The sequence below is a fragment of the Protopterus annectens genome, chromosome 11.part0, assembly GCF_019279795.1.
Source record: "Protopterus annectens isolate FY-2018-M chromosome 11.part0, PAN1.0, whole genome shotgun sequence".
Taxonomy (NCBI): Eukaryota; Metazoa; Chordata; order Ceratodontiformes; family Protopteridae; genus Protopterus; species Protopterus annectens.
The window spans coordinates 1172525555-1172553159 of record NC_056745.1 but is presented as its reverse complement, the minus strand read 5'-3'; the positions used below and the strand labels follow the sequence as shown (position 1 = coordinate 1172553159).

General features: G+C 44.4%; 1 protein-coding gene across 1 annotated transcript in view; it reads left to right on the top strand.

Annotated features, from left to right (window-relative positions):
• The window catches only part of KMT2E (lysine methyltransferase 2E (inactive)), a gene marked incomplete in the record, with an annotated part of 3388239 nt that overhangs the window by 627961 nt on the left and 2732673 nt on the right, over positions 1-27605 (top strand). The window contains 1 exon segment of the mRNA XM_044088526.1: positions 26710-26930. Within this exon segment, the coding sequence (XP_043944461.1) occupies positions 26710-26930 (221 nt within the window).

The following is a 27605-nucleotide window of genomic DNA, read 5'->3' as shown; positions in this document are numbered from 1 at the left end:
ATAGCTTCCAGTTGGCAGAGCCCAAGCTTTTTGATGGAATCAAGTTATGTCTTCACATTTCAAACAAATGCTCGTATGTCTTGAACCATAGTGGGTGTTTCTAAAGAGTAGTAAATGACAGGCTCATCAGCACAAAGTATGTTTACAGTGGTAGCATTCTTTAGGATCTAGGTTTTAATCTGGATTTTATTAGTCACAGTAAACATAGTAACTGTTAAATGTGTACTATTTTGTAAATAACTTGCAGTATCTCAGCAACCACTCAGTTTTCCACATATTGTCAAAGGTGTGTGCATCCAGCGAGGCAAAGAAGTTGTGTTTGTGCCACTTGGTTGTCAAGATATTTGAAAAGGTACAAAATTTATGACAATATAAATATTATATGACCATAAATTTAATATCCATTTACTTGCACTAAACAGAGGTTAAATATCAACACTGCTATGTTTGGCATTGTAAAAGCTTTAAGATTAAATATTTTAATACTTTGTTTATAGCATGGTTTTAAAAGTATTAATGCAAATATAAACAATCAGTATTTGACACCTAAAGGTGCCATTAGGATGCAACTACCGAAGCACCTACAGGTGTCTCCCGGTTATAATGAATTAAGAGCATGCACCAAGGTAAAAATGCTAGGTAATTTTGTTAAACTGAGACAGTGACACTTTCCTGCTTACTTGCTAAAAAGAGAAATTTAAGAAATGTGAAGTGGAAATGATTCAGGAGTTATGGAAGATAGACATTTCTTTAGAAGGAATAGCTAGTGAGTGGGATAAAATGAAAATGGAGTTTAAAAACAGGGTAGAAATGACAGATTTTGTTTATACTAGTGTTGATCAGAACAAAAGATGATGTCCTTCAAGGATGCATCTGCAGTCCTTACAAATGGGTTGTCCTGTCGTCAGGCAGCCCTTCGGTCGGCCGGATTCCAAAGTCTGGGTCCGGCTTCGGCTGGTGTCGCACTTCACCCGATGTCATCGCTGCAGTTTTTCGGGTATAAAGACATCAGCCGACGCCATCTTCCCCAGTCTTTCTTGCCGCGTGGCGCCCGAAGCAGAAGCTGGTCGCAAGTGCCGGTCAGTCAGATCCAGAGATTACTACTTCGAAGACTTCTAAAAAGCTAAGTATCCCATTGGGGACTCTTTCTTGCCTCAGCCGATGTCAGAGAAAGTGAATAACTGTTTATCTTGTGGGAAACAAATACCTCATAAAGATTTCCACTCCTACTGTATACATTGCTTAGGCCCAGACCACGACGTAGCAGCTTGTCTAGCCTGTGCTTCTTTTAATTGACGGACGCTTAGACGTCGGTCGGAGTTTGCTGAACAAATTTTCGGCTCTGATTTTGCCTATATTATGCCGTCGGATCCTCCGACAACGCAAATTTCCAAAAAACGTAAAGAAAAGGACCGACAGCAAACCACGAGTGTCTCGGTTTCGGCCAAAACCGAGCAAGCGGTTCTTTCTTCAGCCGATAACTTGCCTTCTACCGAGGCCTCTTCTATCCTGGTAGAAACGGCTTCTGAAATCCAACCTTCTGTTGCGATTTCACAGGATTTATCAGACACCATTCCCCTAGATATTTCTACCCCTGCACGTGGAGCTGCTAGGCCTCCTCCAGCTATGTCTATTAAGGCCTTTGCCAGGGCTAAGGCAGCCAAAGCATCAAAATCTGTGCCTGCCAAGCCCCCTCTCACAGGCCCAGCACCAGCTCCCATATGCTTTCTTTGGCAGAGGATCTAATTTCTTTAATTCGTGGATCCCAGCCTCATCCAGACAGGTCCTCTCTCCCACCTCCAGAAAAGAGGCCTAGAGCAGAGCCCCCTGAACCAGTATCCACTGATGATTCTTCTGATGATTCAGAACATACAGACCCTCCTGAGGCTTCTTATTCTCCTTACGAAGACTCTGATGCAGAAGAGTCTATTCCTTCAGCCTCTCCACCTGAGGAATTTTTCTTTGGGGAAACCTTGCATGCTATGAGGGAACAATTTCAGTGGCAGGGCCAAGATTTCTCAGACTCCAGGAAAAGGCTTAGAACCTTTCTACATTTGCCACAACATAGGCCTTTAGCTATACCTCCAGTTCTTTCTGTTGTAGTTGATGCATTTAATGATGCTTGCACTGCTCCTGATTCATTACCTCCGGCTCCTGCTAAGCCCGATAGGTTCTACAGGGTCCCGGACACTCATCACCATTTATACAAGGCTCCTTTTGCAGATCCAGAGACTATCTCCCAGGGCCCTAAAGCTGTAGCAGCTACTTCTACTAAAAAGCCCTAGCCGTCTGAAAGGGAATCCAGGTCCTTAGAGAGATGGGGTAAAAAAGTTTACACTTCTGCTACTTTGTCAGCTAGGGCTTTGAACTGCCAATTTCATATGATTCAATATCAAGAGTTTATGCTTGACCAGTTAACTAAAAAGCTGTCCTCTGAAGAATCTTTAGTTAAAAAATATGTTCAGGAAATGGTACATAACATACAGCAAGTTAGTAACCATTCTTTAAAATGTGGCTATGATGCACTGGAGGCTACCTTTAGATCAGCCTTGACTGGCACAGTTATCAGGAGACATGCATGGTTGAAAGAACAGGCATTACCAGACCATGTCAAATCAAAGCTTTTGGATGCACCCATGGACAAGGTCAATTTATTTGGTTCCCCTGCTCAGCAGGTACTAAAAAAGATGGAAGAGAGGGCGAAATCTGTACAAACGGTGAAAGATTTCTTACAGGTTCAACCTCCAAGGTTTAGCAGGAACTGGCCCTCCAAGAATTGGTCCTTTCCGGACTCCTCTAAGACTCAGAGAGGCAGGAATAGGCATTCTAGAGGCAGAAACCAATCCAGAGGTGCCTACAGGGGACGCCAGTGGCAAGGTAACAACCAGCGAGGCACGGACGCAGCCACCACCACTACAACAACTCAATCACAGTGACTTGACAGTGGCACCGCCTACCAGGGAACAACTAGAAGCACCCTTAGGCGGAAAACTAACCTTATTTTCAAAAAACTGGCATTGCATCACAAGGGAAAAATGGATTTTGCAAACTATAGACCAATGTTACAGGTTCCATTTCCATACTCTACCAGGGAAGAGAGGAATGCCAAACCTACCACCTGCTCAAAGGACAGAAGCTCTAAACCAAATATCTCGGCTATTAAGAATGAGAGCTGTGGAAAAGGTACCATCTATGGAGCAAGGAAAGGGATTTTACTCCAGACTCTTCCTGGTACCAAGAAAAGAAAACAAATGGAGACCCATTCTAGACCTGTCCGCTTTAAACACATTCCTCATTGTTCCAAAATTCAAAATGCTGACCCTACAGCAGCTTCTTCCCATGCTGGGCAAGGAGTCTTGGCTGGTAACTCTAGATCTCAAGGAGGCATACCTGCACGTCCCCATACGACCAATTTGCAGAAGATACCTCAGATTTCTTGCAGGATCAGAGCATTATCAATTTTCAGCATTGCCCTTTGGCTTATCTACTGCGCCCAGGGTGTTCACGAAATGCCTGGCATCAGTAATTGCTCATTGCAGACTTCAGGGGATCCAAATTTATCCCTACCTGGACGACTGCCTGATACAAGCGGACAACAAAAACAAGCTAACAGAAGACTTACAAAGAGTCATTTACCTGCTGCAAGCCTTGGGATATACAGTCAATATAAAAAAGTCAAGGCTGATTCCATCCCAAAGAATAACCTTTCTAGGTGCAGAGCTGGACACATCAAAACAAATGGCATTCCTAACTGCAGAAAAGAAAGAGCAACTACCCCTCTACTTCTTGGCATTAACAAAGCAGAACCATCTAACTGCAAGAAAAGTACTGCAAGCTCTAGGCTTCATGGCATCCTGCATAATTCTGGTCCCTCATGCCAGACTGCATATGAGAAAGCTACAGTGGTACCTAAAGAATTTGTGGTCCCAACACAAGCACAGCCTAGAAACCAAAATTCCAATAATCCCATGTCTGAAACAAGAGTTCCTATGGTGGGCTCAGGCCTGTCAATCAAACACAGGATTGCCCTTCTGCAACAGCCAACCAAGCCAAACCATCACGACAGATGCCTCAGACCTCGGTTGGGGGGCACACATGCTGGACAAGTGCATACAAGGCTTATGGACTCAAGACCAGCTGCGCCTACACATAAATCTAAAGGAAATGCTGGCAGTAAAATTGGCAATCCAGTCATTCAGACCATTTCTCCAAGAAGGTCAGTTGATAAGGACAGACAACACCACAGTTATGTGGTACATCAACAAACAGGGAGGCACACATTCATATCCTCTATGCCGGCTGGCACTGAACCTATGGGATGTGGCCCTGAGCTACAACATTCAGTTACAAGTAATTTTTGTACCGGGAAAAGAAAACATTCTAGCAGACATATTAAGCAGAACTACCACAGATGCCCACGAATGGATGCTTCATCCGGACATCTTCAAAGCCATCACAAGAGAATGGGGATTACCACAAATAGACTTGTTTGCATCCCCACTCAATCACCAGCTAAAGAAATTCTGCACAAGGACGTACCACCCACTTGCTTGGAAGGTGAACTCCCTATCTTTCAGTTGGAAAAACCTGACAGCATACGCATTCCCACCACTTCCTTTGATGCACAAGGTGCTTCTGAAGATCAAAGAGGACCATCCAAGGATCATTCTGATAGCTCCAGACTGGCCAAGACAACATTGGTACCCATTGCCGAGGAGCATGTCTCGGGAACAAATATGGACACTACCCCTGATCCCATTACTGTTAACGCAGAACAACTACAACATCCTGCATCCAAACCTGAAAACTCTGCAGCTAACTGCCTGGAACATTACATAACAGCAATTAACCCAAATTTATCTCAAAGGGTTAAAGACATAGTCATGGAGGCTCGTAGACCTTCAACAAGAAAGAATTATGCAGCAAAATGGAAAAGATATCTCATTTGGAGTACTGCAAAGGGAGAAGATGTGACACTGCTAAACATAGCCAACATCCTGGAGTACTTGGCAGAGCTCTTCCACACAGGCCTGTCCTATTCTTCCATCAAGATACATGCATCAGCTATTTCAGCAGAATACAGCTTGGATCCTCCTGTCTTCTCTCATCCTCTGCTCAGACAGTTTCTGAGAGGAATTAAAAATGTAAAACCTCCCAGGAAACCACCATTGCCAGCATGGGACTTGAACTTTGTGCTAGAAAAATTGACACTTCCCCCTTTCGAGCCAGCAGCAACAGCAGAATTACAATACTTATCCTGGAAGACTGCTTTCCTGCTGGCAATAACTTCAGCAAGAAGGGTCTCTGAACTACAGGCATTAATGGCAGTGCAACCCTTCCTGATCTTCCATCAAGATAGAGTGTCCATGAGAACAAATCCTACATTTATGCCTAAGGTGGTATCCAGAGTGTCATTAAATCAGGCTATCCACCTACCTACATTCTTCCCAAACCCACAGAACAGAGGAGAAATACTCTTGCATACCTTGGATGTACATAGACAATTACGCTACTACCTGGACAGGACTAAGTCCAATAGAAAAACTGACCAGCTTCTGGTAGCATATGCCACAGGAAAGGAAGGAAAACCAATTTCAAAACAGACAATCTCAAAATGGATTGGAAATTGCATTAGATTTTGTTACTCCTACCATGGAAAGAAAACTCCGGAGAACATCAGGCCTCACTCCACAAGGGCTACAGCCACTACCACAGCTTTCTTACGAGGAGTGGCTACCAAGGACATTATAGGGGCTGCTACTTGGACCTCCGTGCATACATTTGCCAAGCATTACAATTTACCTTTATACTCTAGATCCCGAGCAGGTTTTGCCACTGCTGTTTTGCAAGGGATCATAGCTACACCATCATCTCTACTCTTTTCCTCCTCCCCTTGTTTAGCTATGGTATTCTACCCATTTGTAAGGACTGCAGATGCATCCTTGAAGGACATAGTACAGTTTTGTACCTACCATAAATGTAGATGTCCGATAGGAATGCATCTGCAGTCAGGATTACCCACCCACCTTCCCCTCTGAGGTACTCCTAGGGTATTTGCCAGCCTTCAGCTAGCTTGGGGATCTATTATGGTGTATTTGTTTGTATATATGTACATACATGCTTATTTTATGTGTTTGCTCTCTACTATTTGGAAACATTGGCATTTATCCAAATTTAGCCATCCAAGAGGGCACCTGGCATCTGGGGCAAGAAACACTGAGGAAGATGGCGTCGGCTGATGCCTTTATACCCGAAAAACTGCAGCGATGACGTCGGGTGAAGTGCGACACCAGCCAGCCGACCCAGACTTTGGAATCCGCCAACGAAGGGCTGCCTGACGACAGGACAACCCATTTGTAAGGACTGCAGATGCATTCCTATCGGACATCTACATTTATGGTAGGTACAAAACTGTACTTTCTTCATGTTTCACTGTTGCAGCCATTACATTTGGGTTATCTGCTTGCAGGTGTAGCCCTCAGCCGGCCTGATTATCAAAGTCTTGGGTCCTGCGTCGGTTGCTGTCTCATCTTCCGTGTCGTCAGGCAGTCAGGGGTATAAAGCATGCAGCTGACGCCATAAAATCAGTCTTTCTTGCCGTGTGGTGCCCGAAGCAGAAGCAGTTTGCAAGTGCCAGTTGGCCGACTCCTGAAATTTTCATTTTCGAATTTCAGAACTGAAGTCTTCAAAAACGATAAGTACCCCGTTGGGGATCCTTTTTCTTGCTCTAAACCGATGTCAGTAAAAGTTAACAATTGTATTACTCGTGGAAAGCAAATACCTCATAAAGATTTTCATTCGTACTGCATTCCTTGCTTAGGTCCAGACCACGACGTCCCTTGCTGTCGGTTTTGTGCTTTATTCAATCCTCTAACTATTCGTCTGTTCATTTTTGCTTCAAACTATTTCGGTACTCTGTTTAATTATCCAGAAATGGTTTCGGTAAGCCATCCGACTACCGACATTCCAAAAAAAATGTAAAGATAAAGACAGAGACAGACCGCATAGGTTCAAAGCTGCCGACGGCACTTCCGTTAAGCTAGTCGTCAGTTCGCCGGTACTCAGGCACTTTTGCAGCCCCTGATACCTGCTACTTCAGATTCGCAGGCCTCTACTGAGACCCATTCAAAGTCTAGTATGCTATGAGATGCTTCTTCGACTATGGACCCTGCGGATGTCTCTACCTTGAGTGGGTCCGGAGCCGCTGTGCAGGCACTGGCTTCTGAGGGTGTATTCAGGCCTACTGACTTGCGTATCAAACAGACGCCATCTTCTTCTTCAAGGCCTACAACTCTATCCACGCCTAGAAAACCGACGTCCAAACCGCATGGTCAGGCCCATATGCCTAAAAAACAAACAAGAATGGCTGAAGACCTTATTACTCTAATTAGGGGAAGTCCACCTTCTCCCTCCTTCTAATGCTTCTGATCAGGATTCTGAAATTTCTGTTTCTTCTGATGACCAGGATTTGCCCTTATCTATCTATGAGGATTCTGATGCAGAGGACTCCATACCCTCTGCTTCCCCTCCAGAAGAGTTTTTCTTTGGGTGAAACTTTGCACACTCTTAGGAAGCATTTATAGGTTTATAGGTAGGTACTAGGCTATCGGCCCTGGGGCCTATATAAGCCTAGCCAAAAAGGTTCCCTTGCTTTCGCCACCCAAGAAAATTATTTTTCTGTGCCCCTGTCAAGCAGTGCTGCAGAAGTGATCCCCGGGGTGAATTTTCTATTTCTCATCCAGTCATCAAGATTTTTCTTAAAGGGCCAATGAGGAGCTTTGCTTGACATGAAAGCGTAGTTTGTTCCAGAGTATGGGAAGTCTCTGGGACAGGAATCTATCCCTCCAGCATGTTCTGTTTATTGTTGTGACAAGGTTTAGGTCCCTGCAGCGTGTGATTCGGACAGACTGGGATTTCTTTAAGTGTAGCATGTCCAACAGCTCTGGGTTTGACATAGCTTTGTATGTTGGGCAAATATCGCCTCTGAGTAGGCAATATGTGACAGAGTAGAGCTGGAGATTTTTGAGACAGTCTGCGTATGGCATCTGTTTGAGGCTGGTAATCCTCTTAGTGAGGTATTTCTGTGGCCTTTCCAATTGTTGTAGGTGTCTTGTGAGATACATGCCAAATGGGGTGCTGTACACTATAATGGGTCTGTTCTGGGATGAGTAGAGAGAAACAATGACCTCCTTTTTTTCTAGAGGAGAACCCTTTTGTGATGAGGTGTGCCACGTAGAAGGATTTCCTGACTACTGTGGAGAGACTACTGTCCACCTGTGTCCCGAGGTCTCTTATCACACTTTCAGTGTTTAGTGAGCTACCGCCTATGTGGTAGTTCATGGGTACTGACTGGGAAAGCCAGGATTACTCTGACTCCAAAAAGAGGCTTAGAGAATTCTTACTCCTACCTCAACACAGGCCTTTAGCTATCCCTCCTGTACTGGACATTGTAGATGATGCCTTCTTGGAATCTAGCCTGGCCCCACACACTTTACCTCCGGCTCCCAGGAAACCTGACCGGTATTACAGAGTGCCTGACTCTCACAAGTTCCTCTTTAAGAATACTACTGCGGACCCAGAGACCATTTCACAGGGACCCAAAGGCATTAAGGCTACTACTGCCAAAAATCCCTACCCCCTCTGATAGAGATTCCAGGGCGCTGGACAGATGGGGTAAGAAGGTATGCACTTCTGCTACTTCGGCCATTAGGGCCTTAAACTGCCAGTTTCATATGTTAAAGTATCAGCAGCATATTATTGGATTACTTAAACAGAAAATGATGTTGATTCCTGACTGTGCTGAAAATAAAGAATTACAGGATTTAATGCATTCTGCTGAACAAGTTGGTTAGCATACTTTGCAATGTGTTTTTGACTGCTTAGAGGCATTTTGCAGGGCTGCTGTCACTGGGTCTGTTCTTAGAATGTGTGCTTGGCTTAAGGAGCAAACATTGCCAGATCATGTTAAAGCTAAATTACTGGATGGTCATTTAAACCAAGACCGCCTGTTTGGCAAGAAAGCAGAAGTGCTTAAAAAGATGGAGGAAAAAGCTAAATCTATGCAAACTGTTAAAGATTTCCTGCAAGTACAGCCTCCCAGATTTAGTAGACATTGGCCTTCTAAGAATTGGTCCTTTCCTGTCTCTTCCAGGCCTTCTCAGTCCAAACCTAGGAACAGCAGACTACCTAGGCTACAGTCACAAGTTACTCACAGGTCTAAGCAGTGGGAGGCTCCCACTTCCAAAGCTGGAAGTAGTAAGACACCCCCCTATGGTAAACTGTCACAATGACTTAACCTTAAACCTTCCAAGCCCTGCTCAACTGACTGTTCTTTTAGGGGGAAAGAGCGCCCTGCATTCAAAAAACTGGGAACTCATTACCCAAGACAAATGGGTTTTAGATATAGTTTCTCAAGAATACAGATTCCACTTCCACACCTTACCAACCCCAAACGGTTGGCCAGACCTACCCCCAAATAAGTGGGCAGAGGCTCAACAGCAGGTTCTCTGTTTTCTAAGTATTAGGGCTATTCAACCTGTCCCAGCAGAGGAATGGGGACAAGGTTTTTACTCAAGTCTTTTCCGGTACCCAGAAAAGACCACTCCTGGTGTCCTATCCTGGACCGGTCTATCTTAAACACCTTTTTGGTAATCCCAAAATTCAAAATGCTAACTCTTCATCATCTGCTTCCCATGCTAGGCAAAAATGTCTGGTTGGCAACATTGGACTTAAAAGAAGTTTACCTGCACATCCCAGTAAGGGAATCTTGCAGAAAATACCTACACTTCAGAGCAGGCTACATGCACTATCAGTTCTCTGCACTGCCTTTTGGCTTATCTACTGCGCCCAGGGTATTCACAAAGTGCCTAGCTCCAGTCATTGCATTCTGCAGGCAAAGAAATATTCAAATATACCCATACCTGGACAATTGTCTAATGCAGGCAGAAAGCCAGGACATACTATTAAATCATCTGGCATTTGTAAAGAAACTGCTAACTTCACTGGGGTACACCATAAACGAAAATAAATCTCACCTAGTACCCTGCCAACAAATTGTATTCCTGGGAGCAAGCTTGAATACAACTTCCCAGATGGCCTACCTCACGCCAGAGAAACAAGTTTATTTGACAGCCTACTTCAAACTACTGGCCACAAAGACCCAGCTATCTGCAAGGAAAATACTGCAAGCCCTGGGGTTCATGGACTCTTGCATCCTACTAATTCCATATGCAAGACTGCATATGAGGAAACTACAATGGTATCTAAAAAGCCTATGATGTCAACATTCTCAGGACCTGGAGTCCATGATTCCTATCATTCCTTGTATAAAGACAGAGTTCCTTTGGTGGGCAGAGGCCTGCTACCACATCAAGGGACTGCCATTCATTCTACCCCCTGCCGCCCAAACCCTAACAGACGCATCAGACTATGCATGGGGGGCTCACTTGGCAGGGCAGTGCATTCAGGGCAAATGGAACCCAAGTCTAAGGCACCTACATATCAGTCAAAAAGAAATGTTAGCTGTACAGAATTCTCTGACAGCCTTCAAGGACCACATTCTTCCAGGACAGTTATTGGTAAAGACCGACAACACCACTGTTATGTGGTACATAAACAAGCAGGGGGGGGAACCCACTCCTACCTTCTCTGCAGACTAGCCATGGCTCTGTGGAACACAGCCTTCAGCTACCAATTGCACATACAAGCTTAGTTCCTGCCAGGCAAGCTAAATTCACTGGCAGATGATCTAAGCAGAAATCTCATGGACCCACACGAGTGGAAACTGGAACCATAGATAGTCATCATGTTGAGAAACAAATGGAGGAGCCCAGAGATAAACCTGTTTGCCTCCCCTCAGAACTACCAATTGGACAATTTCTGCACAAGGACTCCCCACAAACAAGCTTGGAAAGTGGATACAAACAAGCTTGGAAAGTGGATACCCTGTCCTTCACCTGGGAAAGCCTCTGTTTATGCCTTCCCCCTCTGCCTCTCCAAAGTTCTACTAAAGATCAAACAGGACAAACCAAGGACAATACTAATTGCACCAGACTGGCCACGCCAACGGTGGTACCCCCTCTTGCGCAGTATGTCAATGCTGGAACCATGGCACCTGCTTCAGACCCCTGCCCTGGTATCCCAGCAGGAGGGCCAGATTCTGCACCCCCAGCTTCAAACCCTGAACCTTGCAGCCTGGCTTAATTACCCAAGCTCTCTAATACCATCCCTCAGTAAGCAAGTGCTAGATTTCACTCTGGAGGCAAGGAGGCCTAGTACTAGGAACTCCTATGTTGAAAAGTGGGAAAGATGCTGTTCCTGAAGCCATACTCCGGGAATGGGTACAACAGTGCCCAACTTACCGCATATTTTTCAATACTTAACAGAGATGCTTCCCAAGGGCCTTTCCATCTCCTCTATTAAAATTCATGCCTCAGCCATTTCAGCAAATTATAATACTGAGCCACCCCTCTTCTCAAACCCCCTGCTGAAACAATTCCTCAGAGGGGCCAAAAATTTAGGACCACACAGGAGAGCCCTTACTCCAGCCTGGGATCTTAACTTTGGAAAAGCTCACCCTACCTCCTTTTGAGCCAGCTGCAACTGCAGAGTTGAAATTCCTTTCTTGGAAAACAGCCTTCCTTTTAGCCATCACTTCAGCAAGAAGAGTGTCTGAATTACAGTCCCTCATGGCAGTGAAGCCCTTCATCATCTTCCATGCGGACAAGGTGTCCCTCAGGACCAGTCCTTTATACCCAAGGTGGTATCCAGTGTGGTCCTTAATCAGTCCATTCATTTGCCAACCTTCTTTTCTAATCCACAGAACAAAGGAGAACGAATACTGCACTTTTTGGACATGCACGGACAACTTAGATTTTATTTGGACAGGACTAAGCCTCTCAGGAAAACTGAACAGCTGCTAGTTGCCTTTGCTGCAGGTGCAGAGGGGAAGGCCATTTCAAAGCAAACCATTTCTAAGTGGATAGGCCATTGCATTCATTTCTGATATAAGCACCATGGAAAACCTACCCCACGGGATAAGATCACATTCCACTAGGGCTGCATCTACTTCAGCAGCCTTTCTCAGAGGTGTTCCTACCAGGGACATCCTAGAAGTTGCTACCTAGAGTTCTGTACATACCTTCACCAAGCATTACCACTTGCCAATTTTTTTTTCTAAATCCAGAGCTGGTTTTGCCACTGCAGTCCTGCAGGGCCTAATAGCTAGTCCTAATGCTCTCTAATTGCCTCCTCCCTTCCTTAGCTTTGGGAATCTTCCCAAATGTAATGACTGCACCACTGAAACACTAAGAACACATAGTACAGTTGTGTACACTTACCATAAATGTAGATTTTCAAGTGTATTCATTGTTGCAGTCCTGGTTACCCTCCCTCCAGCCCCCTGACTTCTATTGGCTATACCTCTTTTCTTGTTTACTGTATTTAAGCTTTCTGGTGTATTTGCTTTTTGTTGAAGGTGTAACCTTGTATATAATTGCTTCCTATTATGGGGGCACCTGACATCTGGGGCAAGAAAAACTGATGTAATGTTGTCTGCTGCATGCTTTATACCCCTGACTACCTGACGTCAAGGAAGATGAGACAGCAACCGACGCAGGACCCAAGACTTTGATAATCAGGCCGGCCGAGGGCTACCTGCAAGCAGATAACGCAAATGTAATGACTGTAACCGTGAATACACTCGAACATCTACATTTATGGTACGTGTACACAACTGTCCATGTTCGTGTTTCACTGTTGCAGTCATTACAGTTGGGTTATCCTGCTGGCAGGCTACCCTCAGTCGGCCTGAATTCCAAAGTCTAGGTCCAGCGTCGGTTGCTGTCGCCTCTTCCCTGACGTCCGTGCGCCAGGGGTATGAAAGATGCAGCTGACGCCATTTTCTTAAGTCTTTCTTGCCGCGCGGTGCCCGAAGCAAAAGCAGTTCGCAAGTGCCGGTCGGCTGACTCCTGAGTTTTTCAAATTCGAATTTCAGATCCGAAGTCTTAATTAAAGCTAAGTACCCCATTGGGGAAACTTTTTTCTTGCTCCAGGCCGATGTCAGAAAAAGTTAATAATTGTATTTATTGTGGGAAGCAAATACCTCATAAGGATTTTCATTCTTACTGTATTCCTTGCCTAGGCCCTGACCATAACGTTGCAAGTTGTCGGTTTTGTGCTAGATTTAAGCAACGCACTATTAAGCGTCAGTACGATTTTGCATTCCATTACTTTGGCAGAAGATTTAATTATATAATGCCGTCGGAACAACCAACTACTGGAGTTTATAAAAAGCGCAAAGAAAAAGAAAAGGACAGGCATCTGAGATCCAAAACCAACAACGAGGCTTCTGCTAGGCCTTTCGCCAGTTCTCAGTGAGGCGTTTTCGCAGCCCCCGACGCCGGCTACCTCAGAGTCACAGGCCGCTTCCGACTCCCACGTGCAGCCGACTAGGCCACTAAAAACTAAAGGTATTGGATACTCGGAAACTATTCCCTCAGATGGGTCCAGAGCCGCTGAGCAGGTATCTGCTTCTGAGGGTGTTTTCAGGCCTACACAGTTATATGCGAAATCCACTTCAGCTTCAAAGGAAAGACTGAAGCAGCTCTAAAGACAAAGAAACAAGTACAGCATTCTCCTGGGCAGGCCTCCATGCCTAAAAAACAGATGCTTAAAATGCCCGAAGACCTAATTACTTTGATCAGGGGTTCCCATCCCCCTCCTGACAAGAGGACTAGGCAAGAGTTAGAATATGAATCTTCAGACCAGGTTTCCATTTCCTCTGATTCCTCTTCTGAACAGGATTACTCTGTTCCTCCCTATGAGGATTCTGATGCTGAAGAATCTATCCCTTCAGCCTCTCCTCCTGAGGATTATTCTTTCGGGGAGACACTGCAGAGTATGAGGGAACATTTCCACTGGGAGAGCCAAGATTACTCAGAATCCAAGAAAAGGCTCAGAGACTTCCTTTTATTGCCTCAGCACAGGCCTCTGGCTATCCCACCTGCTTTAGACATTGTAGATGATGTATTTTCAGAGTCCAGTCTATCTCCAAATTCTCTACCACCAGCTCCTGTTAAGCCAGACAGATACTATAGGGTTCCTGATTCACATACATTTCTTTATAAAAACCCTGCTGCTGACCCAGAAACCATCTCTGAGTCCCAAAGGGGTCAAGGCTTCTACTGCAAAAAAACCCGATCTCCTCTGATAGGGATTCTAGGGGCCTAGACAGATGGGGTAAAAAGATTTATACTTCTGCTACCTTGGCTGTAAGAGTATTAAATTGCCAATTTCATATGCTTAAATATTAGCAATATCTTGTGTCATTGCTTAAACAGAAAATGCCAACAAATTCAGAATGTGCAGACAACAAAGAAATGCAGGGTTTATTGCATGCAGCTGAACAAGTTGGAAAACATACTTTACAATGTGGTTTTGATTCTCGAGGCCTCCTGCAGGGCCACTGTTACAGGTTCTGTCATTCGGAGGCATGCTTGGTTAAAAGAACAGAATCTGCCTGATCATGTTATAGCAAAACTTTTAGATGTTCCATTACAGCATTATACTTTGTTTGGTGTTAAAGCAGAAAAAGTGTTGAAGAAAATGGAGGACAAAGCGAAATCTATGCAAACAGTGAAGGATTTTTTGCAGGTACAGCCTCCCAGATTTAGCAGGAACTGGCCTACAAAGAATTGGTCTTTTCCAGTGTCATATAGGCCACAAAGAGGCAGATACAGACACCCCAGAGGCAGATCACAGCCCCAAGGCTCATACAGGCCTAAACAATGGGGTGCTTCTACCTCCAAGAGCGGAGAGGAAAAATCGCAGCCATACAGGAAACAGTCTCAATGACTTCCCCCTTCCAGCACCAAGCACTTATCTTTTGGCAGCTCCTTTGTGGGGAAAACTAGCACTTTTTTCACAAAATATGCACATGATTACCCAGGACAAATGGGTCCTAAATGTAGTATCACAAGTCTACAGGTTCCACTTTCACACCCTGCCAAGGCCAAATGGTATGCCAGACCTGCCACGCAATCAATGGGCAGAGGCACAGAAACAAGTTTCATCTCTCATGGACATGAGGGCCATTCAACAAGTACCAGAGCAGGAGTAGGGGCAAGGATTCTATTCAAGACTGTTCTTGGTACCCAGAAGGGACAAAGCCTGGAGACCAATACTGGGACCTATCTATTCTAAACACATATCTGGATATTCCAAAATTCAAAATGTTGACTCTACAGCAGCTTCTGACCATGTTGGGCAAGAGGGCTTGGCTTGTGACTTTAGATCTAAAAGAGGCATACCTGCATGTCCCAATCAGACAAATCTGCAGAAGATACCTCAGATTCAAAGCTTGCTCAATGCATTACCAATTCTCTGCACTGCCCTTTGGCTTATCTACTGCGCCCAGGGTCTTCACAAAGTGCCTGGCACCAGTAATTGCATACTGCAGACAAAGAGGAATACAGATATATCCTTACTTGGACGACTGCCTCATTCAAGCAGAGAACAAGGACATTCTACTACAGCATCTGACGTTTGTAAAGAGATTACTACCATGCCTAGGGTACACAGTCAGTAAACAGAAATCAAAACTCGTACCCTCTCAAGAGATAATATTTCTGGGTGCAAGCTTAAATACAACTGCCCGGATGGCTTATCTCACACCAGACAAACAAAGACAACTAACTACCTATTTCAAACTGTTGGCAACAAAGGCCCAGCTATCTGCAAGAAAAATTCTGCAGGCTTTGGGCTTCATGGCGTCCTGCATTCTACTAATTCCATATGCAAGACTGCATATGAGGAAACTGCAATGGTACCTAAAAAGTGTTTGGACTCAACATTGCCACAGCCTGAAAACAATAGTTACTCTCATTCCCTGCCTGCAACAGGAGTTTTGATGGTGGGCGAAGGCCTGTCATCAGAACAAGGGACAGCCATTCACTCTACCCCCAGCCACACAGACATTAACAATGGATGCCTCTGATTATGCCTGGGGAGCCCACATGGCAGGAAGATGCATTCATGGCACATGGTCCACAAACCAAATGCCATCTGCATATCAATCAAAAAAGAGATGCTAGCTGTTCAAAATACCCTGACAGCCTTCGAGGACCTACTTCATCCGGGACAACTACTGATAAAGACAGACAATACCACAGTCATGTGTTACATAAACAATCAGGGAGGTACTCATTCTTACCCCCTTTGCAGACTAGCTATGGCTTTGTGGGACACAGCATTGACTTGCCTAGTACATCTACAGGCGCAATTCCTACCAGGAAAGATAAATACTCTTCCAGACGAACTAAGCAGAAACCTCATGGATCCCCACGAGTAGAAATTGGATCCAAAAGTCTTCAGCATGGTAACAAGGAAATTGGGATGCCCGGACATAGATCTATTTGCCTCACCTCACAACTGCCAACTAAAGAGATTTTGCACAAGGACTTATCACAGACAAACATGGAAAGTGGATGCCTTATCTTTCAGCTGGAAAAACTTAAAAGTATATGCCTTTCCTCCTCTGCCTCTCCTCCCTAAGGTACTCCTAAAGGTCAGACAGGAGAAGCCAAAAATGATACTGATTGCCCCAGACTGGCCATGCCAGTACTGGTATCCAATACTAAGGAACTTGTCTCAATGCCCAGCCTGGACCTTACCTCAAGTGCCTCATCTACTGTCCCAGCAGAACAATCTGATCCTGCACAGCCAACTCAAGACCTTGAATCTGGCAGCATGGCGGGTAATGTAGTGATACAAAACACAACCTCTCACTAAAGCGGTGATGGATGTCATTTTGGAGGCCAGGAGGCCTAGTACTAGAAAATCCTATGCTGGAAAATGGAAGAGATTCTGTGCTTGGAACCAGGCACAAGGAATTGACACAGCTGTACCAAACATTCCTCAGATTTTGCAATACTTGACTGAGATGCTGGGCAAAGGCCTATCTTTTTCATCCATAAAAATTCATGCCTCTGCCATTTCGGCTCATTACAATACAGAGCCACCAATCTTTTCTCATCCTTTATTAAGGCAGTACCTCAGAGGGGCCAAAAATTTAAGGCCTCCGAGGAGATCACCAATACCTACATGGGACCTCAATTATGTCTTGGAAAAACTCACCCTGCCTCTTTTTGAGCCAGCTGCTACAGCTGATATAAAGTTTTTATCGTGGAAGACAGCTCTGCTCCTAGCAAGATCTTCTGCAAGGCAAGTCTCAGAGCTACAGGCACTCATGGCTGTGGATCCCTTTATCATTTTTTATCCAGACAGGGTTTCTCTCCTGACAAACCCGACATTGATGCCTAAAATAAGTGTCCGGTGTGGCCCTTAACCAAGCTATTCATCTGCCTACCTTTTATCCAAACCCACAGAATAAGGGGGAGAGAATTCTGCATTCTTTGGACATACACAGACAGCTACGCTTCTATTTGGACAGAACCAAAGCTTTCAGAAAGTCAGAGCAATTACTAGTGGCATATGCTGCAGGATCACAAGGAAAGGCCATCTCAAAGTAGACTATTTCAAAGTGGATAGTCCACTGCATTCGTTTCTGCTGTTCACAACATGGCAAGCCAGTACCTAATAGCATTAGGCCACATTCTACCAGAGCAGCAGCCACTTCAGCCGCCTTCCTCAGGGGAGTACCAATCAAAGACATTTTAGAGGCTGCTACTTGGAGTTCAGTGCATACCTTCACAAAGCACCATCAATTACCATTCTACTCTAAATCCAGGGCAGGCTTTGCCACTGCAGTTCTGCAGGGCCTAATAGCCACTCCTAATGCTATTTAGCTCCAGCCTCCCAACCTTGGCTTTGGTATTCAACCCAATTGTGATTACTGCAACAGTGAAACACGAATAACATAGTACAGTTGTGTACACTTACCATAAATGTAGATGTTCGAGTGTATTCACTGTTGCAGTCCAGGTTACCCACCTGCCATCCCCCACTTCCTTGCTGGAACTTATCTGTACTTCTCTATTTTATACAACCTATGTGGTGTATTTGCTTGTAGATGAAGGAAAATTGTGTACATTGGTGCATGCATGTTTTATTGACATATTTTTAGCCTACCCTTTTGGGGGCACCTGACATCTGGGGCACGAAAAACTGAAGAAGATGGCATCAGCTGCATCTTTTATACCCCTGGCGCACTGACATCAGGGAAGAGGCGACAGCAACTGCCGCCAGACCTAGGCTTTGGAATTCAGGCCGACTGAGGGTAGCCTGCCAGCAGGATAATCCAATTGTAATGACTGCAACAGTGAATACACTCTAACATCTACATTTATGGTAAGTGTACACAACTGTACTTTTTTACTTACTGGAGAACTTGGGTCTATATTATATCATGGATCGCTTAAAAAAGCGAACGATGAATAATCTAACCCATATAAGCAAAAGCTTACAATCCGGAAAGCTCAGAACAGCGATTTTTTTCCCAAGGGAAAAAAAAAATCGCTGTGCCAAAAAAAAAAAAAAAAAATTGAAATAATACATAAAGTGGGGGGGGGGGGTGTCACCCCCCCCACCCCCACTTAAATATACCAACTCCGAGATCGCACTACAGTGTTGAAAACGGCAAAGTAACGGTAGTGGCCAAGCAAATTATTTCCCTGGGAAAGAATTCACTTAAATGCCGCTTCGCTATTTTGTGTTTTTGTTGTTTTAAGTTCGACCAAGATGCATTCAATGTAATGCATCTTCGGTAATCTAATAGGAACCCGAGAACTTGTGGCAGCAAATAAGGAATGGTTTGGTATTTGGGCTACCTTGAAAGGCCTTGATTCCTTTTCAACTTTCACAGACTCTTATTTTGGATTTCTTTGAGGGTCTATTTTATTTGGGTGCAAGCTATTCTCTTGTAGTTTCCTTGAGGTTGCCTAAAGTTTCCTTGAAGGAAACCTTTATTCTGAGTCCTCTGACAGATCTGGATGTTCATCGTGTTACCCTGCTGCAGTCATCACACTTGGGTTATCCTGTCAGGCGGTCCCGCAGTCGGCCGGAATTCCAAAGTCTTGGTCCGGCGTCAGTTGCTGTCGCTTCTTCCATGACGTCAGTGCGCCAGGGGTGTATATAATGCATCCGACGCCATTTTCTTCAGTCTTTCTTGCTGCGCGGTGCCCGAAGCAGAAGCAGTTCGCAAGTGCCGGTCAGCCGACTCCTGAGATTTTCGAAGTCAAATTTCAGATCCGAAGTCTTCAATAAAGCTAAGTACCCCGTTGGGGAAACTTTTCTTGCCTCAGACCGATGTCAGAAAAAGTTAACAATTGTATTTCTTGTGGGAAGCAAATACCTCATAAGGATTTTCATTCTTACTGCATACCTTGCCTAGGCCCAGACCACGACGTCACTGGTTGTAATTTTTGTGCTAGGTTTAATAAGCGTACTATAAAAAGACGCTTTGATTTCGCACAACACTACTTCGGTAGAAAATTTAACTACACTATGCCGTCGGAGCAACCGACTACCGTCGTGCACAAAAAACGCAAGGATAAGGACAGGCAGCCTAGACTCAAGCCAGACTCCGAGGCCTCGGCTGGTCCGGTCTCCGGTCTTCAGTGAGGCTCCGATGCAGCCCCTGACTACCACAGATATGGAACCCGAGACCGCTTCGGAGCTTTTGGCGGAGAGTACTAGGCCGATGCAGCCATTTTGTTTAGCCCCTACCGACGATACTGCTGAAAAAGATGTCGGTGCTGCAGAAACACCTTCGGTTTCTGAAGGCGTCTTCAGACCGACGACGCTCACCCTAAAAATGTATCCTAAGACTAAAACTCCTATTAAACCTAAAAAGACTGCACTTCAGTCTCCAGTTCAAGGCCCCATGCCTAAGAAACAGATGCTCAAAATGGCTGAAGATTTGATCTCTTTAATCAGGGGTTCCCAATCCCCACCCGACAAAAGGCCTAGACAAGAGGAAGATTATGCCTCCTCTGAACAAGTGTCTATATCCTCAGGCTCCTCGGAGGACCAAGATTACTCCTTCTCCCCTTATGAAGATTCTGATGCTGAGGATTCTATTCCCTCAGCTTCTCCTCCTGAAGACTACTCCTTTGGGGAAACTTTACACACTGAGGGAACATTTTCACTGGGAAAGTCAGGACTACTCTGACTCAAACAAAAGGCTCAGAGAGTTTCTTTTACTCCCCCAGCAGAGACCTCTTGCCATCCCCCCCAGTTTTAGACATTGTGGATGATGTCTACTTAGAATCCAGTTTGAACCCAGATACTCTGCCTCCTGCTCCGGCCAAACCTGACAGATACTATAGGGTGCCTGATTCCCACAAATTTCTTTATAAAAGCCCTGTTGCTGATCCAGAGACGGTCTCCCAGGGTCCCAAAGGGGCTTAAGGCTTCTATGGCAAAAAATCCTGTACCCTCTGAAAGGGACTCCAGAGCACTAGACAGGTGGGGGAAAAACGTTTATACCTCAGCCACTCTAGCTGTGAGGGCACTAAATTGCCAATTTCACATGCTAAAATATCAGCAATTTCTAATGTCTCAGTTAAAACAAAAAATGAGCACACTCCCTCAACAGTCTGAATTGAAAGAAATGCAGGATCTGTTGCATGCAAACCTACTTTACAATGTGGGTTTGATTCTTTGGAGGCTTCCTGCAGAGCAGCTGTCATTGGGTCTGTTATACGTAGGCATGCTTGGTTAAAGGAACAAACTCTGCCTGATCATGTTAAAGCAAAGCTTCTAGATGCTCCCTTACAGCAGGATGTTCTTTTTGGAGTTAAAGCAGAAGTAGTCTTAAAGAAAATGGAGGATAAGGCAAAATCTATGCAGACAGTCAAAGATTTCCTACAGGTACAGCCCCCTCGCTTCAGCAGAAATTGGCCAAAAAAAAATTGGTCCTTTCCAGCTACTGACAGACCACAGAGGGGTAAATACAGACGTCCAAGAGGCAGAGGACAACCACAAACCCAGTACAAACCTTGCCAATGGGGCACTGCAACACAGAAGGGAGGAGAAGACAGGTCCCAAACTACCAGAAGGCAAACTCAATGACTTGCACCTCATCTGGCCAAGCAACACACTCTTGGCAGCCCCCTTGGGAGGAAAACTCGCACTTTTTTCAGACAACTGGCACATTGTTACAAAGGACAAATGGGTCCTAGACATAATTTCACGAGGATACAGATTCCATTTTCACACCTTGCCAATGAAAAGAGGAATGCCAAACCTGCCACAAAATCAATGGGCAGAGGCACAAAAACAAATTATAGCTCTCATGGACATGAGAGCCATTCAACTGGTACCTACTCGAGAACAAGGCCAAGGATTTTACTCAAGATTCTTTCTAGTTCCCAGAAAGGACAGTGCCTGGAGACCAATTCTGGACCTTTCAATTCTAAACACTTACAAGTTCCCAAATTCAAGATGCTAACACTACAGCAGCTACTTCCCATGTTGGGCAAGGAAGCATGGCTGGTAACGGACCTCAAGGAGGCATACGTGCATGACCTTATCAGACAAAGTTGCAGAAGATACCTCCGTTTCATTGCAGGTTCAGCTCATTATCAATTCTCTGCACTGCCCTTTGGCTTATCTACTGCGCCCAGAGTATTCACAAAATGCCTGGCACCAGTAATTGCATACTGCAGACAAAGAGGAATTCAAATATATCCATACCTGGACAACTGCCTCATCCAAGCAGAAAGAAAAGACATTCTCTTACAACATCTGGCTTTTGTGAAGCATCTACTGAATTGTCTGGGGTACACAGTAAACGAAAAGAAGTCAAAACTAGTACCCTCTCAAAAAATGACATTCCTGGGTGCCAGCTTGGACACAACGGCCCAGAAGGCTTATCTTACACCAGACAAGCAATTACAACTGACTCAATATTTCAAGACAATGGCAACAAAGACCCAATTAACTGCAAGAAAAATTCTGCAGGCTTTGGGCTTCATGGCATCTTGCATTCTGATAATACCATATGCAAAACTGCATATGAGGAAATTACAGTGGTACCTAAAAAGCGTATGGTCTCAACACAGCCACAGCTTGGACACAGTGATATCTCTCATTCCCTGCCTTCAACAGGAATTTCTATGGTGGGCACAGGCTTGTCACCTCAACAAGGGTCAGCCTTTCACCTTGCCCCCACCCAGGCAAACTATCACAACAGATGCTTCTGACTATGCCTGGGGGGGGCACACATGGCAGGGCAATGCATTCAAGGCCTATGGACTGCAGAACAAAGAAAACTGCACATAAACCAAAAAGAGATGCTAGCTGTACAGAAAGCTCTAACAGCCTTCAAGGATCTACTACAGCCTGGACAACTTGCAATAAAGATGGACAACACCACAGTAATGTGGTACATAAACAAACAAGGGGGCACACATTCCTACCCTCTTTCCAGGCAAGCAATAATCTTATGGAACACAGCTCTGGCCTACCAAGTCCAGTTACAAGCTCAATTCCTGCCAGGACAGAAAAACACATTGGCAGACGACCTAAGCAGAAACATCAAAGATCCCCACGAGTGGAAGCTAGACCCACAAATATTTACACTGATAACTCAAAGATGGGGCCTACCAAATATAAGCCTGTTTGCCAGTCCTCAAAACTACTAGCTGATAAAATTTTGTACAAGGACATTCCACCATCAAACTTGGAAAGTGGACGCTCTCTCCTTCAGTTGGAAAAACCTGACAGCATATGCCTTTCCTCCATTACCTCTTCTCAGAAAGGTTCTTTTGAAGGTCAAAAAGGAGAAACCTCGAATGATTCTCATAGCCCCAGACTGGCCACGCCAGCACTGGTACCCGCTATTGAAGAATATGGCTCACAGCCCACCATGGATATTGCGTCAAATACCTCATTTGCTCACGCAGCAAGACAAGCAGATTCTACACAGCCAGATCAAAACCTTAAACCTGGCTGCATGGCAAATCAATTAAGCATCCAACCAGCCCCTCTTTCACAAATAGTACTGGATGTTATTCTAGAAGCCAGGAGGCCAAGCACCAGGAAGGCTTACTCGGACAAATGGAAACGGTTTTCTGCTTGGAACCAAGCTAAAGACCAAGACACAACTCAGCCTCATATGCCTCACATTCTGCAATATTTAGCTGAGATGTTGCATAAAGGACTTTCCTTCTCCTCAATTAAAATCCATGCTTCAGCTATTTCAGCTCACTACGACACGAATCCACCTTTATTTTCAAATCCTCTCCTATGGCAGTTCCTCAGAGGGGTGAAAAACATTAGACCACCTAGAAGAGCTCCTACACCAACATGGTACCTCAACTTTGTTCTGGAAAAACTAACGCTACCTCCCTTTGAACCAGCTTTTTTTTGCAGACCTTCAGTTCCTATCTTGGAAGCCTGCCCTGCTCCTGGCAATAACTTCTGCTAGGAGAGTTTCAGAATTGCAGGCACTTATGGCAGCGGAACCTTTCCTCATTTTTCATCAAGACAGAGTTTCTCTACGAACTAATCCTTCCTTCATGCCTAAGGTGGTTTCCAGTGTAGCTCTAAATCAAGCCATCCACCTACCCACTTTCTACCCCAATCCACAGAACAAAGGTGAGAGACTCCTGCATTCCTTGGACATTCACAGACAGCTTAGTTACTACTTGGATAAAACTAAGGCTTTCAGAAAAACTGACCAGCTCTTTGTTTCCTCTGCTACAGCTTCTCAAGGGAAGGCCATATCCAAGCAAACCATCTCTAAATGGATAGGCCATTGCATCCGATTCTGCTATACCCATCATGGGAAACCAGTTCCTCCTACCATTAGATCCCACTCTACCAGGGCAACAGCTACCTCTACAGCCTTTCTCAGGGGGGTTCCTACCAAGAAAATCTTAGAAGCTGCAACTTGGAGTTCTGTGCACACCTTCACCAAACACTATCACTTACCTCTTTATTCCAAGTCCAGGGCGGGCTTCGCCACTGCAGTTCTGCAGGGCCTCATTGCCTCCACTAACCCTCTATGATGCCTCCACCCTACCTTAGGGACGCAACCCAAGTGTAATGACTGCAGCATAGTAACACGATGAACATAGTACAGTTTTGTACCTACCATAAATGTAGATGTTCGAGTGTTCACCCTGCTGCAGTCCAGGTTACCCTCCCTCCAACCCTTCTGATTTACTGGCTAAATCTTTGCTAGGCCTTACTGATGTATTTGTTTTTAGCTGAAGGGATTTTGTGTTTGTACACTGTTCCCACTTTTTGGTACTAATTTGGATCACCTTTTTGGGGGCACCTGACATCTGGGGCAAGAAAAACTGAAGAAAATGGCGTCAGTTGCAATACATTGTACCCCTGGCGCACTGACGTCAGGGATGAGGCGACAGCAACCGACGTCGGACCAAGACTTTGGAAATCCGGCCGTCTGCGGGACTGCCTGACGACAGGATAACCCAAGTGTAATGACTGCAGCAGGATGAACACTCTAACATCTACATTTATGGTAGGTACAAAACTGTACTTTTTGTACCTCCCATAAATGTAGATGTTCGAGTGTACACCCTGCTGCAGTCCAGGTTACCCTCCCTCCATCCCCTCTGATCTAACTGGCTAATTCTCTACAATACCTTCCTGATGTATTTGCTTATAGCTGGAGGGATTTTGTGTTTGTGTAAAAATTACTTAATTTGGTACTAATTACTGTCCACCTTTTTGGGGGCACTTGACATCTGGGGCAAGAAAAACTGAAGAAAATGGCATTGGATGCATTATATATACCCCTGACACACTGACGTCAGGGAAGAAGCGACAGCAACCGACGCCGGACCAAGACTTTGACATTCCGGCCGACTGCGAGACCGCCTGACGACAGGATAACCCAAGTGTGATGACTGCAGCAGGGTGTACACTCGAACATCTACATTTATGGTAGGTACAAAACTGTACTTTTCTCCTTAGGATCGGACAGTTTTGATCCAGGCTTTAATTAGCACTCCCATTTGAACCTGCAGTAGCAATTGGTTTAAAGTTTCTGTTATGGAAGACCCTGTTCATAGTTGCAGTTATTTCTGCAAGAGTGTCAGAACTTTAGGTGCTGTCTTGTAAACCTCCTTATCTAATTTTTCACAGTGATAGTTTATTTATGGATAAATGTAACCCTTTTTTCCTTAAGGTGGCTTCTAACATAAACCACTCAATTCATTTGCCAGTAGTTTTTCCTAAATTTGCTAACAAATGGGAGTACATGCTTTACTGACTGGATCTGCATCGACAGCTAAGGTTCTGTTATCATAGAAAAAAATTATATCCGGAGGTATGACCAACTTGGTTTCCTTTTCCAAAACTAAACCTTGTCCAGATGGCCTACTGACTGTATATTTCATGTGTATTATGTCAGTGAGTTGTTCTTGTCATTCACACCCACAGTGCATGCTACGAGAGCACTGTCTACCTCCGCAGCTTTCTTTAGTTAGCTATCATTGGATGACATCTGCTCAACAGCTTCTCCCATCTGAAATTCGTATCTTGTTTTCACATTGTTTGATATCCAGTAAATCTCAAGGGCAGCATTTTAGCTGTACTATCCTCAACAATATTTTTCCATAGTATCACCCAGATTAGCCTGGCTTGGTACTCTTGTCCCACAGATTTAGATGGGCAGAATAAATAACATCAGATATGAAAGTTATGTACTTATCTAGACCCATGTTGTAATTTTCTGTCTGTCTCTGCATTCCCTCTCTCTGTCGTCCTTCCATATTGACATGTTGATTGCTGCTTTTAGTGGACTTTGCTTTGCTGGACTTTCTGAAGTTTTCATTTGTTCGACCTCACCAGGTCTCTGTCTGCGGCCTATAGTTACTCCTTGTAGTGGGGACCAGTGCAGGAAGGCAAGCTTGCTCAGAGGAGATTAGGTGATGTAGTGTGTTATAGGAGAGGAGCTTGAACTTCGGAGTCAAAGTCTGAGTTGCCATCCTTTGATCCGATTGGATCCAGTAACCCACACGTTAAGACGGATGAAAGAAAACATGGATCTTGCATTATGCTAAGAGCATAACTTTATGTACTTGTTTATTTTTTAGTATGCCATTTGCTGTATGTGTCTGGCCGTTGCCGAGTTCTCCGTACTGTTAGCTGTATAATCCTCCAACAAAATGTAAATGCATGCCAGTATAATTGCAAAAGCCACCTAAAGGCTTCCATTCTCAAGACATTTTCTGCATGGGATCTTCCCATGATATGTCCCCTTGGTTCCTTTGCTAACTTTTGCAAGATGACGCTGAGAAGTCAGCAAATTGTCTGGCCCCGTCTTGTAAGCAGAAACTGGAGTCCCTTGTCAACAACTGCCAACAGTCCTTCAGTTTGGATGTTCCTTTCAGAAACACATGTATGGTGATGCAGATCAGAAATGCTGAGCATTTTTGTCAGTGGAGTTTACTTACATCCCTTGGTTATTTCCAGTAATCTGGAATGCCCAAAACAGAGTACCCCCCCCCCTTTATATTATGTTATCTTTCCTGTTCCGATTTCTCCCATAAATAACTTGAAATCTTTTCACACTCCACAGAAAATGCATGGTGGAGAACAAAACGGCATTTAAATTTGGCTTGTATTGTAAAACATGCAAAATTAGAAGGTGAGTATATCCTTGAACATTCTATGGAAGCCTCTTGCTTGAAGTTTTGTAACTCTATTGATTATTTGCAAGAATGCTTTTATGATTTTTTTTGTAATTAAACAAATGCATTATTTTATTTCTAGGACCATAATTATGGTGCTCGTCCACCACCAACGCCTCCAGCTTCTCCTCCTCCAACCAGCAAAAGTGATGTCACTGGCACTTACGCATGTAACTTAGATGAGACTTCTAATGCTACTACTATCAGCACTTCAGATGATGGAAGCTATAGCACTGATGTTACCAGGTGTATATGCGGTTTCACCCATGATGATGGATATATGATATGTTGTGATAAGTGCAGGTAATCTCAGGAAAATATGGGCATTGATAACATTTTCTTTCTCAATGCTTTGAAACTGAATAGTGAAATGTTTCTGGTTGTGAGTAAAAATTTTACAGTGAGTCAGTTAATATATCTAGGGAGCTGTAAAGAATACACATTTTCCCCAAATTCAGATGAAGTCGCTGTTTATATTAATGCATGTTTAATGCAGAAGAATCTGTTTTGCAATGCAATACTGAATGATTTAGTTTTCCATATGGCTGTGAAAAGTGTGATGCCTCTTGTTATGCCGTCATATTTGATAAGTGCATTATATAAAATTTTGGGGTTGCTTTACATGAGCTTAAATAAGGATGCTTCTATTTTGAATCTTTTATAGCTTATATGTTCACTCAGTGTAGATGAAGGGTAGTTAAGTAGGTACTAAAACATCCTGTATTTTTGAGCATTAAACATCATAACACACTAATTCATAGTATTTTTTTGTGTGTGGTTTTTGTCAGTATAGGTGAAATACTTTTGCTGTTCCCATTGATTTTCCTTTGGAGAAGTTTTCCTGTAGCAGTATTCTTAATACTTGGATTACTTGAAAATGGCATTTATGATATGGACTGATTTGTTTATCAGATGAATGTCTCCCTTCACAAGACGGTGACTCGTGTAGCATGAGCCCTTACTGGTAGTAGCTTTGGT